General features: G+C 32.1%; 2 protein-coding genes across 2 annotated transcripts; one reads left to right on the plus strand and one right to left on the minus strand.

Moving 5' to 3' along the window:
- Positions 1–1,304: 1,304 nt before the first annotated feature.
- LOC124537536 (pupal cuticle protein 27-like) lies at positions 1,305–5,986 on the plus strand. The gene is made up of 4 exons (XM_047114410.1): positions 1,305–1,311; positions 4,697–4,906; positions 5,221–5,502; positions 5,880–5,986. The coding sequence occupies exons 1-4, from the start codon at positions 1,305–1,307 to the stop codon at positions 5,984–5,986; spliced, it is 606 nt and encodes a 201-aa protein (XP_046970366.1).
- Positions 5,987–8,349: 2,363 nt separating this feature from the next.
- Positions 8,350–14,198, minus strand: LOC124537666 (cuticle protein 3-like). Its single transcript, XM_047114579.1, has 4 exons — positions 14,104–14,198; positions 12,333–12,527; positions 10,591–10,789; positions 8,350–8,974 (listed from the first exon to the last, which is right to left on the minus strand). The coding sequence occupies exons 1-4, from the start codon at positions 14,110–14,112 to the stop codon at positions 8,859–8,861; spliced, it is 519 nt and encodes a 172-aa protein (XP_046970535.1). The 5' UTR covers positions 14,113–14,198; the 3' UTR covers positions 8,350–8,858.
- Positions 14,199–15,260: the final 1,062 nt, after the last annotated feature.

Genomic DNA, 15,260 nt, shown 5'->3' on the forward strand with positions numbered 1-15,260 from the left:
AATCATCTACATAAAAATGAAACAGAGAAAAAGAAAATCAAATTGTATTTGTTATTTGCACGCATTTTTAACCTGGGCGGGATTGCCTTTGTCAGTAGACAGGTTTATAAAATAAAACTAGTTTTAACGGATTTAAATCGCGTATAACAATGATGAAAATAATATTATAAAATTAGAAATAACGATTAAAATTCATTATTTTCTGATTGAACTGAGGGCGGCTGTCGTAATTTTTTTTTTAATTTGATTATTAAGGTGATATATGATCACATCGATATCGATCTTTTAGAACGATATTGAGACAACTTAGGAATCGTGTTAGGTGAAAACTACCACTGACCGAACTACCCACTGTGTCTACCCTGTGTCTACTAGACACAGTGGGTAGTTCGGTCGTCTTCGGCATGGGTCGGAGCGGCTGCGGGATCGTATCAATATGACGCAGCCACGGCACCTCCAAAATAAACTTTATTGAAGTGGGCTTTTACAAGCACTTTTGAATCGTCAATTAACAATTAAGTGATGCTACTACCGTTTCGGAAAGTAGATTCTACCGAGAAGAACCTGCAAGAAACTCAGTAGTTACTCTCGTTATTTTTTCATCCACATAAAATGCGCCAATTCTATTAACATCGATATGTTATCGTTGCTATTCAGCCAGTTTTCCTATTCTACTAATTTAATGATCCAGTTGCGACTCGACTTAAAATCGATAATGTATCACTTTCATTATGAGTTACTAGTAGTCACCCTTCGTTCACGTTTTAGGGTTGGTTGTCACGTATCAGGCAAAAAAGTAGCCCATGTGCTTTCTTGGAGTTCAAGATTGCTTCATACCAAATTCATCAAATTCGGTTCTGCGATTTGTTCGTGAAAGAGCGTCATATAAACAGACAGAGTTAATTTCACATTTGAAATATTAATATAGCTATAGATTAGAATTGGAAATTAGGTCAGTGATAACCACGTGAAACATCATTGCATAAATTACAAAAAAATATTACATAGAAAACTATTTACGTCAAAAAAGTACTAACCCAGTTTTAAATATGACAACGCCGAACTTAAATTTGACCTTGTAATGTTACTCTTGATATGCAAAGAAGTTTCACTTAAATAACCTCATTTTCGAGGTCATACATATCGTACGAAGAGATTCAACTGATTTTCTCTAAATGTAGCAGATTCTCATTACGAGAATGTTCGACATTGCGCCCTTCACATGACCTTGACAGCCATAAACTCGTGAGCTTTGGATTGCGTACTTAACATGATTTCCCAATTGTTTCATAAAAATAATGGTAATGAAATGTTCGTTCATCAGCACGTCCGCTTTGTTGGTCTTGAGATTCACTAATGACGACCTCTGTGGTCGAGCAGGGTTTACGCCGATTTTCATGGGTACGCTCTCATGTCCCGGGTTCGATTTCTAACCGATGGATGAAAAGTTCATTAGTTTTCTATGTTGTTTGGGGTCTGTGAGTTTGTTGTACCGTCGTGTACGACGTTGTTGTACGTATTTATTTATTTATTATAACGATGCTGCTGATACCGTGGCCCTGGTCTCCAAATATATTAAGCCTTCTATGGAAAAAATATCAGTAAAATGTTTCTATTTTATTTTGGCAATTAAAGTACAGTACTTATATTGCAATACATGATAAACCATACTTATGTGCATATAGTAGTACTGTATCTTCTTTTTTTAATTCTAAAAATGAATTGAAGTACTTCTCAACAGCCCCTGGACCCTGATCTCTTTCCAGTGAGGGATCTAGAAAGGGAGAGAATATAAACTGTACCTTATTTATTTTTCCATTGAATAATCTCAGTGAATAACCAACGCCGTGATTTAATTAATTAAATCCCTAATAACATACTTAAATCTTTTTTTTATTGACACTGGAAAATGTGTTATGTTCCAGAACAGGGCGCCGAAGTCGATCTAGTATACCGGTATATCCACAAAAATCCAGCGGTAGTCTCTCCGTCTAAATTAGACCCATGCAGGTTTTCTCAGGATGTTTTCCTTCATCGCCGAGCACGAGACGAATAATAAACACAAATTAAGCACATATGCATATATAAAGGTGCTTGTCTGGGTTTGAACCCGAAATAATCAGTTAAGATGCACGCGTTCTAACCACTGGGCCATCTCAGCTCTCATTATATTCTTAACTTCACATATTTATTCCCGTAATAGCTTACTTGAACGTGACCGAAACTTGAATGATAAACGTTTTATCTAGGACATGCTCACACATATTTAGTTCAATGAAAATTAAAAATTAGTAATCCTATAATTTAAATTTTCGTCATATACGGTATGGTATTTTTTTCATACTTCTAGTATGTTATGCTAGTAGGGTTCGAACTAAAATCATTTTAAAAAAAATTAAAATATATCAAATTTATTATGATTTTTTTAAATTTATAATACGGAACGGAACTATTTTTCCTTTACCAATTAATACGCATATAGACAGTTTATAGATACTATCACGCCCGCACTCAAAATAAATCCCTACATACTACATACATTTGAACAATAAAAGTTTCATACAATAAACTTATTTCAATATGTATTTTAATTTAGGAGGATGATTGAAACAGTTACACTGTCTGGACAAGAGCTGACTGGGTCTTCTACTAACACTCCAATGCCGACTGCGTGCTTTTTATTCATTTACCTCCATTACATTTTCATTGAATTTATTTCTACAATAATGCTGTGTACACATTTATGTAAAACAAATTTTTAATTCATAGATAATGCTGCAGTCACACTATGCTAAATAATCAGACTACGTTGTTCGAAGTAGGTTATTTTTTTTTTCAAATATAATAGTACAATGTTTATATCAAGCATACACAAATTATAAAATATACACTGGTTACATATTTCAAAGATATATTCAAAATGGGTCAGTATGCATTTTTGTTCTAATTCATTCAATGCTCGGTAGGTAGGCAAAATTGACTTTTATGTTTTAGTTTCCATAATTCCATAATATAAAAATGTATTCGACAATGTTTGATCGATCATAATTAAATATGGCACACGCGTGATATTTCATGTAGGATTTGTACACTATGTTTGACGCGTCACTAGATGGCGCTGTACATATGTGGCTAACTACTATAGCGCTCAATTATTCGTCATGCTAATTGTAATACGTAGGTTTAAGAACACGATGAATAATTAATAATAAATAAATATAGGTATGAAGCAAATTTTGAACTCCAAGGAGGGACATAGGCTACTTTTTTTTTGCCTAACATGTGTTTTCCAAACAAATAAAAAAAATGCTAGTGAAAAATATTACGTATTATTGAAATCGGCCGATCGTATGTACATATTTCTATATTTTGTTCTTCACTCAAAATCGTCCGTCTTCAATAATTCTTGTTTAAATCCAATTATTTTATTACTTTTTTAGTGATCACTTTAAAGTCTGTGTTATTTTTTAAGAAAGAAATATTTTTTATATTTAACGGCAAGACTTTGTTCACGTCCCTCATACCATTGAGCTGAGATGGCCCAGTGGTTAGAACGTGTGCATCTTTACCGATGATTTCGGGTTCAAACTCAGGCAAGCACCACTATATATATGTGCTTAATTTGTGTTCATAATTCATCTCGTGCTCGGCGGTGAAGGAAAACATCATGAGGAAACCTGCATGAGTCTAATTTCATCCAAATTCAGCCACATGTGCATTCCACCAACCCGCATTGGAACACCGTATGTTCCAAACCCTCTACTTAATGGGAGAGGAGGCCTTAGCCCAGCAGTGGTAAATTTACCAGACAGTTACTTTACTACTTTTATACCATCCACAACATATAGTACCACCAAACATAATTACCGCTTAAATGACGAGTTATGTGGATTCCTTTAACGAATGGTGAATATTTCTTACAGCGTCAAAAGCAATGGTCACAGATTTACCATCAGGTATCACAGCGTCTGAGAAATAAAAAATAAAAAAAATTGAAAAAAATTTCAGCAAATGACCTTAACATAAAAATATATTTTTGTAATATTCTTATTATTTTGCATATAATTATAGAAAGTAATCGCATCTTCAAATATTCAAGGTACACGAGAGTCAAAATATCGCTATTGACAATCTCTTAATTGTTGAATTGAATATTTTTGTTACATATAAAAGCGCATCCCGGGTTCAACACGGCACAGTACAACTCATCGCATTGAAATATCAATTCAATTCAAAAACAAAACAAAATGAACGCAATGGTAAGATTTTTATAAACTAATTAAATAGTAAAATTAGCATTAAATTGACTTGTTGGCTAACAAATTTAGTAAAATGTGTTTTTTAACATAGAAATATTTTTCTATACAAACAGTAAGTAAGTAAATTTAAAAAAGCATGTCCATAGATTTCTCACAAATACACCATATCCCTTTGATATGAAGCTTCAACGATCATTTCACCACCCTGCATTGATGTTAATAGATACACATGTGGCAGAATTTCATTTAAATTAGACTCCAGCAGGTTTTCTCACAATGTTTTAATACATTGATGAGAATGGGATAAATTATAAACACAAAACTGGTGTTCGCTTGGGTGTGTATTATATGGGTGCATAGCTAAACAATGATTTGTCTCTTTTTATCATATGCGATTCGAAAGAGAAAAGGGATAATTTGTTGCAATTACAAAATAGTTCTCATGTTTCAGATAATCTTTTTCACCATCCTCGCTTGGGCATCTGCTGCTCAATTACCATCAGCTTCCTATCTACCCCAGAGTCCTGGAGCACCTGGGTCCAGTCAGTTTGGTCCGAGTGGACAGGGCTCTGGCAATAATCGCCCCCAACAAGCTGAGGAGAAGAATTCTGCCATATTGAAATTAGATCAAGAAGTTGGAGAAAACGGTCCGTACATACAACAATTTCTGATTCAATCTATAGAATTATTTTATAAGTATTCAAACACTTCTCCCCTCAGATTACGATTCCAAAAGTCAGAAAGTGATCAATAATATTTTGCTATATTAAAAGGTTTTATCATTGTGACTCTATATTCGTGAGTGAGAATGAGTTCTTACAGAATAGTGACGTTAATCCTTCTTTTATAATCACTAACAATGCAATTATATTTGTATTTAAATATACAATTAGCACGAAGTTGTATATCTTCTATAAAAGTGCATTACATATTAATAAAAACTTATCTAATTAACAATCAGGTTTCCGTTACTCGTACGAAACATCCAATGGCATCCAAGCTGAGGAATCTGGCGACACAGTTCAGACAAGAGGTGCTTTCGCATACAAGGGTGATGATGGAAAGGTCTACTCTGTGACCTTCACAGCTGGAGAAGATGGCTACAGGCCCCAGGGTGATCACCTTCCAGTACCACCACCAACACCTGAAGAAATCCTGTTGGCTTTGAAACAGAACGAGCAAGATGAGGCGGCCGGTATATTTGACGATGGTGATTATAATTTGTATTCTAAAGCTACATTAGGTACCTAATGTTCTTCTCGCTGAGTAAAATAGTACTTTCCTATTCGACCTCCAAACAAAAATACTCAGCATTGATTGATTGATTAGATTTCAGTAAAAAAAGACATCATCATTACCAAGCTTTTCAACAATTTTGGTGGTTCATGGAATATATAATGCTTAATTATTCTTACTGCGCCAATGTCCATAGATAAAATGGTACCCTCTTACCAACAACTGGTCCATTTATCTATCGACCTATCAAACATGGCAACTAAGATGTTATGTCCTTTGTGCCAGTGTACACTTTGGTCATAAAATTTAAGATACAATAAAATTTCCTTATGGATCGAGTCAAAGCTTCTTCTCGTATGGAATTAATTTCCTTATAATTTACAGGTAAATACCGCCCCGATAATGATGGTCAAGGCAATGGTGGAGGAAGACCTGGTCAGGGCTCTGCCGGCCAGGGTAATTACAACCCCAACTCAGGATATACCTATTAATCAGAAAATGTTCTTCAAAATAATTTGACTTATTATTTTTAAAATATCAAAGTGTATATTATTTATTTTAGTGGAAATATTTATGCAAATCTTATAAATAAAATTATATTTTCTTTAGTAATTATTTTCATTTTGTTCATAGCAAGTATAGTTCAACTGAATAGTTTTGAGTGTTTTTGAAAAAATCAACCTCTTTTACATTGGAACTTTGGTATATTGGTATATTGATTCCTTTTTATTTTCGTCTTCTATTAATGTATTTTGAAAATAATTTTCAATATTAAAGTTAATTAAGAAAACAAACCCTGACAGTGAAAGATATGAGTATGTACATACTCCTGAGTTATATCATTAGTTATTTTAATGTTCATACTTTTAAACACCTTTCTTATATACAATACAGTAAAGCCTTCAAAATGAAGAACCCATTTGGAAATATTATTTGTTAAAAAATTATTTTATTCTAAACTAGATAATTTTATGTGAAAAACTTTCAAAAGCATTTCCAAATACAAAATCCAAATGTACATTTAGGTTGATTCCATTTAAAGTAAAGTAAAGTAACAGCCTGTACATTTCCCACTGCTGAGATAAGGCCTCCTCTTCCATTAAGGAGAGGGTTTGGAACATATTCCACCACGCTGTTCCAATGCGGATTGGTGGAATGCACATGTGGCAGAATTTCGATGAAATTAGACACATGCAGGTTTCCTCACGATGTTTTCCTTCACCCCCGAGCACGAGATGAATTATAAACACAAATTAAGCACATATATATAGTGGTGCTTGCCTGGCTTTGAACTCGCAATCATCGGTTAACATGCACGCGTTCTAACCACTGGGCCATCTCAGCTCAACTTGAGCTGAGGTGATTCCATTTGCAAAATTTTATTCCCAGCTTTACAGAAAAACACTTTTAATTACACCCCGAACAAATCTAGGCTTTGATTGTATAGGAATTGATTTCTTATATAAATATATTTAGCATGCATATAAACTTATTAAAAAGTTTTTGAAAAACGCTTAAGATGTTCTTCTCTAACTTCAGTATTAAACTTCAAAATATACTTAAATCAATTTACTTTTTAACGGTTATCGGTCTATCCATAGTTTTAATGTTGCTATTTTGTTTTCCATCGAAAATACTTGAGCACAACGGTCGGAGGTTAGACTGTTTATAATAAATATATTAGATACTTCGCTATGATAAATAACATTGCCAATGCACGTGGAGTCTGACTTGTTATCTTTTTGGTTAATAAATTAAATGAACCAATTTAAAACTTAACATCTTTTTTGACAAGTCGCAGTTGAAATCACACATTGTCAAAATTTATTTAGCTAATAGTTTTAAGCAGTGGCGTATTTACAAGTAGGCTATTCAATTTTTGCCGCCCTTACTGACTTGAAATTCAAATTACCTACATTAATTTTGAAATTGCAACTTTTAGATTTGTGTTCTATCGTCCTTATTACATCGGCTTTTTCCCGTTATTAGTATGATTATGAACTAGGTACTACTTCTGAGATTATTTTTCAACCCGCTATGTAGTGACGAAGATACACGGATTACGGAGGTAATGTGTATACATATAATTATAAGTATTTTTTATTTTTGAAAGATAATAACGTATTTGGGCTAAATTCGCCCCTTTTAATCCGCCGCCCTAGCCTCTAGGCTACTTAGCCAATTGGTAAATCCGCCACTGGATTTAAGATTATCCTACAAAATAATCTCAAATAAATGAAAATATCCTATTAGTATAGATTGCTATTAGAGTCTAATACGATGACTGAAATACTATCTATCTTTTTTTGAGAAAAATTTACGCGCTCACTCACAAATTTTTATATTCAATAAGAAGTGAGTTCTTTAGCTCACTCATTAAACGCTGAAATCCGACATCCGACTTAGGAATGTCTGCTTTAATTAATTGAATATAATGTTAATTTGTGAACCGGTGATAGCTTTAATTTTAATACAGTTTTATAAAATAACGATTAAAAAGTGTTTGTATATTTTGATTTGCAGTTAATTTAAATTAAGACTAACATAACATTGTATTTTTTTAAATGTTGAAAAAGAGTAACTACTGAGTTTCTTGCCGGTTCCTTTCGGTAGAATATGCTTTCCGAACCGATGGTACCTTCACTTAATTGTAAAATAACGATTCAAAAGTGCTTGTAAAAGCCTAATTGAATAAAGTTTATTTAGATTTTGATTTTGATAATTAAATTTCGTATATAATTATCTAACATTATACAGTAGTGATCTATGCTGTTGTTAACACAAAATAATTTTACATATATTCGTAAATAACAGCTGTACATATTTGAATCAGACGAAAAAGAAAAACAAAAAATATTTATATATAAAAGATTTTTTATTCATAGAATAAATAAAAACTAATTTTCCATGATATGGATTATAACTACTGAAGTACAGATTATTATCACATTATTTTGTATTGATCGTAAGCTAATGTTGTTATCTAACGCCTCGTTTACACTTAGATAGCCATAAAGGATCATATGATCTGATATCGACCATGAGCCGGCCTTAATTAGGGTCTACGATATCCAGTATTCAAACTTATATTGAAAATGTCTTGGACCCTAATTAATGTCCACTTACGATAAAGATTAAAAGAATTATAAAAAAAATTGTATGAACAGTGGATTAAAAGCAATATGTTCACAGAATTATTCTGTAAGCATTTGTTTTAATGAAAGAAGACTTAGAATGCAGAACTCATTATTAAAATAATTAGCCTCTTATTTTTAGCCCTTTTAGAGCAAGTATTAAAAGTAATAAGTTCAGTTTTCTAGATATCTAAGTGTAAACATGGCTTATAAGAGGTCTCGTTTAGATTTAGTACTTGTAGGGTTTGCGGAAACCGGCTGAGGCCTGCGCACGCGCATAGTTCTGCTGAGGAACGAAAGCACTGGCGGAAGCAGCGCCACCGTATTTGCCGGGGTTGTATTGACCTGGAATTGAAAACAAAAAGTCTTAAGTGTCATGTCATTTGATTAATTACATTTTTGAATCAAGCCATTTATTTAATAAAATAATTTGAATGTTATATGACATTATTTGTCTCATTGCTTTACAAACGACTTCAACATCAACAGCCTGTAAATTTTTCACTGCTTGGCTAAGGCCAGAAGGAAGAAGAAGCCTTTGAGGAGAAGGTTGGGAACATATGCTCTCTCTCTCTCATATGCTATGCCATTGCTTAACAATTTTATTGAATTTCATAAAAATAATAAATTGAATAGGTATGTACTACATACGTACACTATGAATATTCCTTTGTGACGATTCGCCTTATCGTTTGAAAGAGCAAATTACTAGTAAAATTGTTTAAGGAAAAATTTTAAAACAATAGTTTAAAAATAAACAAGGAGTCATAAATCTCTAAATCAATAGAATGACTCATGTTAAAAAATACATAATAAATTCTCACGATAGGCAATTATTGAAATTCACTTTCATATGCACTTCTCTGATGAACCAATTTGAACCTTATTCATATAGACGTAAGGTTAGTTCAATTGCAAAATAATTCGGAAACCAATATTCCCATGAGTTCGCATAAGTAAATATCATTACTGTTTTGGAAATAGTTGTATTTAAAGTGCATACGATTCGGTTAAGCACTTCCCAGACTTACGTAATCCAAGAAAGGTCATGTACCGCCTAGTCAGCGTAGGTTTTGATTGCATCGTCAAGATTATATATTATTCTAGATTTATGTAATATTTCGTATTTATTATATAAGGAATCACTTAAATACTAATCTTAATGTACTGTAGGATTTTGTTGAAATTGATAACTCATCTCTTTGTTCATGAGGTATGAGCGTCAGATTACAGTGTTCTGTTTTATTAAACTGATATATATGCCCATATCTTCATTAATTATATCAATTTAAAAGTCTTCTCAACCAATCACAATCAAGAGTTTAAAAAGCAGCAAATAGTGTGGACCAATAAAATCGTTTACTTAAATTCTAACAACAAGATTGCAAAAAATGCACGTTAAAATTTTCGATGAATGTCTTCCTTTTCATTGTTAAGATAAAATTAACAATTTAAACATTGCTCAATTCAGCGTCTTGTGAACCCATTGTTATCAAGCGATGTAATTGCTTTAAACGCTACAACACAACCTACATTAGTGTATAAAAATTGCCCAATACGTAAATTTCTCGACGTTCTAATTGAAGAAACAGACACATCTTTAGTATTGACGTTTCGTAATTTAGTATTCATCGTACATAATTACGCTTGACCGTTAAATGGGTACATTTAAAAATATACAAATTTAGAACTATTTCCATTTTCTCAATGATATATCGGTTTTACTAGGTTTCGACCGTGGCCTAGCCTAAGGATGAGTGCAGGCTTTGGACAAAGTATCCATGTTTTTTGGGATTGTAATCGACTCTGTGCCAAATTAAATTCAGATTCGTTTAACCAATCGGGTATGATAAAGTACAAAAATCCATCCAAACACTATTTAAGAAGAAAGATTACTTAAAGAGATCTTGAGCGTTATAAGTAGACATATTAACAAGACTATAATTTTAAAGTACACTCACCATCGTCAATGATTCCAGCGGCTTCATCACGAGCGTTTTGTTCAAGAGCTTTCAAGATGGCTTCGGGTGTGGGGGGAGGAGTGGGTAAGTGAGCACCCTGGGCTTGGACACCAGCTTGTCCAGCTGTGTAGCTCACAGAGTAGATTTGACCGTCATCACCGGTGTACTGGAAGCCACCTTGAGCTTCGATTCCATCGACCTGAAATTCACAAAGAAGTTCTGATTATATAATCTGCTATGGAATTATTACTTCTTTTATACATAAAAGCGATCATCATCGTCCATAGACTTTGGCCCCTTAGAAATTTTAACTATTTCTTACATCACCAGCGTGTCAAACTTAGGGAACTACGATGTTATGTCCCTTGTGTCTGTAGTAACAATGACTCTTCACCCTTCAAACCGAAACAATACTAAGTACTTCTAATTGTCGGTATATAGTGAGTGGGTGGTACCACCGGACGGACTTACTTCGAATAAACCTTAAGACAATTTATTGAGGTTAAAGTGCACTTTTAAACGGGCAATTCTACATTAGTCACAGTTAATATTTATGGCGATGATCCTCAAATAATTTAACGATCGCTAAGGTAAGGTATGGCTTAAGAATTTTTAATCAAATGCTATATTTGGTTGAAATCGTAATGAATAATTTAAAAACAGATATATTTTGGTAAGTTCAACGTTGACGAATATTTTTACCATAAATTAACCTTGATCACACTTTGGTAACAGGTGATGTGTAAATTGATTTCATTCTGTCATCCAGATGACATCTATTTCATAACATCGATGTAACATCTGCTTGTCAAATTCTGGGTATTTCCCCATTGCTTTATAATTTTTTAGATGTTAGCGAAATTAGCCGTTCAAAGGGTATTTTGGGGAAAAATATATATGTTTTGTTTTGTAAAGATATTTTAAGATTTAGCTAATGTAACTAGAAATAAGTAGCTTGTATATTGTATTCGATAAGGCAAATTGCTAAAGATCGATGGGACAGACATACATTGAATAAATAGGGATATAAAAAAAAACAAAAAAAATTTCATTAGTACCGTTATAAAAAAACCACTGTCCAATATAGAGTTAGAAATTTTGGTGTTTTCGATACAGGCTATATGTAAAGATATGTTGATGTTACTGACGATAAAATAAATCTAAAAATGTTAAACTTTTGCGCAATGTCGACATTTTGGATGCAAGTCGGATGACCGATGCCCTTTCGACCGGTGATTGTATCAAACGTGTGTATTACGAATGGGATCGGCTTAAAGTTCCAGATAATGTATGGAGGTCAAAGGTACCGGTGCATAAATTAGTGTTGCATCACTTTTAATGTGATCGAGTGAATCAGAAATGGTTTTAGTAATCGCATCTAGTCGACATCTATGGTTTTGATTAAAGATTTATTACATTTATGACATTTAAGTGACTTATTATGTTCCGAGTTATAATGTTGCAGCTTGCTTCGACGATTAAATTAATTCAGTTATATTATTAGCATAACTTAATAGATTTTCGTATCGAAATTTCATGCTAATTGGAAAACGATGAAAATTAATTATAAAATACGATTTATGGAATCTAAAATTATATGATGAATTTAAGAAGCAACTTGAAGCTTCGTAAATAAAATACAAGACAAAATATTATGTTATAGAAATTGATATAATCTTGTAACAATTTTTCAAAGTTGTGTATTTTGATTTCGTGGAAGGTAAGAGTTTATAATATCATACCTCACGTCCTTGTTCCTCAGCCTTGATACCGTTCTCGGTCTCATAATTGTATCTGTAAGAGTCTTCCTTAACATCAGAATCGTAGGCCAGGATACGCGCGTTCCTCTCGTAGGCAGCCTGGGGACGGTTGGACTGTTCTGGGTATGGGGAATAAGCGGCGCTGGCGATGCCGAAGCAGGCAATGGCGATGATGTACTGAGGAAAGAAGAAATGATAAAGTAAGTTGACTGTTATAAATATGATAAAATGAAGAAGCTTGATATGGGCTATGGAAAATTAATTGCTATGTTTCATACTCAATAAATTTTAGTAAAAGATAAACAATAACAGATTGAGGATTGACTATTTGGACTAATGAAATTATTTGTACTAATATTTTGGGTGCAAAAGTAATTTTGACTGTCTGAGGAAATTTGGAATAAAAGAAACTTGAACTCCTTAATGTAATCTAACATAGACATTTTACGCCTAACACCTAACCGCAAACGCTAGCAAAACCGCAAACGAAAACTATTAAATGTTATAAATACAAACGACTTCATTCAACCGAATACCGTAAGAACAGTAATTATTTCCGGTGACGAAATGTTCACATTATTGACTTGCCTTGTTATTTAATATTTTCGACTAAAACATAATTATTAAAAAGATAAAAATATGCTACCGTTCTCACAATTAATCATTCACACGTATATTTATCTCAAATGCAATACTCATTGTCTCGACATTACCATCGCTTACAACCCTGAACAAAGCGGTTCACATGAAAAGAAATTTGCTGTGAAGTATTATCAATCTTATCGTCCTGATCATAAGGCGTATTTTGTTTGGCATTCACAAAATGTTTGGTTCTCAAGTTTAGCAAAGATTAGGAAATAAACAGACATTGAGTCTGCGTGATATTCAAATTTAATTTCCCACTATACATTTGATAGTGAAATAATAAGTTTTTGATTGAAAAGATCGTTAACTTAATAATTATGATTTTTGTACATTCACTAACTAAATGATAAATTATATCTGAAAGGTCTTGTACCATAGAAATAAATCTATAATTAATTATCCAATACTAACATATTTACAATAATTATCTTATAAAAACTAGACAATGACATTTCATTCATAATCTCAAAATCCATATTTTGAAAAGGAGACGACAAAAATCGGCAAATTCGGTTCTTATAAATTGTATGTTTAACATTAAATATTTAAAAAAAAAATAAGTTAGAATTATTTTAATAATAAATATTTAACGTAGAAGCATACCAGAAACAAAATAAATGTTTATAAAATAGTTACTATGTTATCGATCTCTAAGATGTCTATAATTTATTGGAAAAACTAAAAAATATGCAAAACATACAATAACTAGAAACATTGTTATATGAACTCTATTTGCATTCATTGACATCTGATACATAACGTATGATGTTAAAGTATCTTAAAGCATCATCAAAATAAATTAAAGTTTATCTATTTCAATGGTCAAGTCAATAATGACTTAAACTTTGTCAACCTAACAGACATTTACATATGACAACCAATTTCACGATCAATCGTTTTTTTTTTTTTAAATAGACAATAATTTATCACAGATTTTGAAACATCATTTATCATTGTCAAAAATCGAATTCAAATTTCGAATTTTAATATCGATTAAAAAATGTAGACACTGAATATTATTTTGGATGGCACATTAAAATTGACGTTTGATTTAAAATTGATTTAAAAAAAAGTTAAGATTAAAATCGATGTATCAATATGTACTCACCAGCTGCATGATTATGATATATGTTAGATCAGGTCGGAGGTGATCACACAAGTGACGATTCTATCGTCTATTCGTCTATATATACTCGATGCGATGGTTACAAAATTCATTCAACATTATAATGTAACTTTTCTCTATATATAGTTGAACTTTAGATTTTTTTGCGTAAGTTTTTTTTTTTTTGGAATCCTCATTTTGTTAGCCAACTACTTAGAAGACTTTTGATTTTATAAATTAATTTTAAAATAAGAATTCTTATTTCATTTGTGCTGTGAACTATATTGTTACGGATATGACAGAATAATTCCCAGATGTCAAGGATATTGATGCATTCTTCAGCGGTTTAAAAAAGGAGGTTCCATATCGGGTCGTAATAATGATGCCTTTGCTATCTACATTAAAAAAATATAGTTTAAGCAGGAAGTCATGTCATTATTTATTTAAAAATAAATTATTTACTAACCTTAAGGTTATAATATCTTTAATTGTAATATTTAAACATAGAAGAACTCGTTTTATGAGCGAAATGATTAATTACGGGTTATTTTAATAAAATTTAAATTTTAATATGTCTAGTGTCAAGGATTTTGTATAATAGTTAATCATTAACAAAAATTTTATATTGTTTTATTATTAATAAATAAAAATGTAAAAATATAACTTGTGATTGTAATCTTATATTTATTATAATTAACTATATAAAATGTTTGGGTTAGCGCGAAATAGTGAATATCAGCCGAATATTTTCGTTATTTTTTTGTATGTCATATATATGTACGTGGACCTGATGGGCCACCTGAAGTTGAGTGGTACTGTAACAAATAATAATTATTCCTCATGTAAGTAATGCAGTACCAACCTCGGGAAAGGAAGATGAAGGTAGAAATTAAAATTTTGTCCTGGTGTCGGAATAACTACAGGTACACACAGGAAGCGTTAAATGTATTGAATAATTTGGTATAAAGATTCAATTTATATATAACTAGATTAGCTCGCAACATTATGTGCGTTTCAATTCAACAACAATAAAATTTTATAGCCAAAGTGATTTCGTATTGCGGGTTTCTGCCAGTATAAGTCTTAGCAAAATACAACCAAATAACCGACCATTCCACAAACAGACAGAAGGACAAAATAATTGTATAAATATGTTTGGT

The sequence above is a fragment of the Vanessa cardui genome, chromosome 18 (assembly GCF_905220365.1).
Source record: "Vanessa cardui chromosome 18, ilVanCard2.1, whole genome shotgun sequence".
Classification (NCBI taxonomy): domain Eukaryota; kingdom Metazoa; phylum Arthropoda; class Insecta; order Lepidoptera; family Nymphalidae; genus Vanessa; species Vanessa cardui.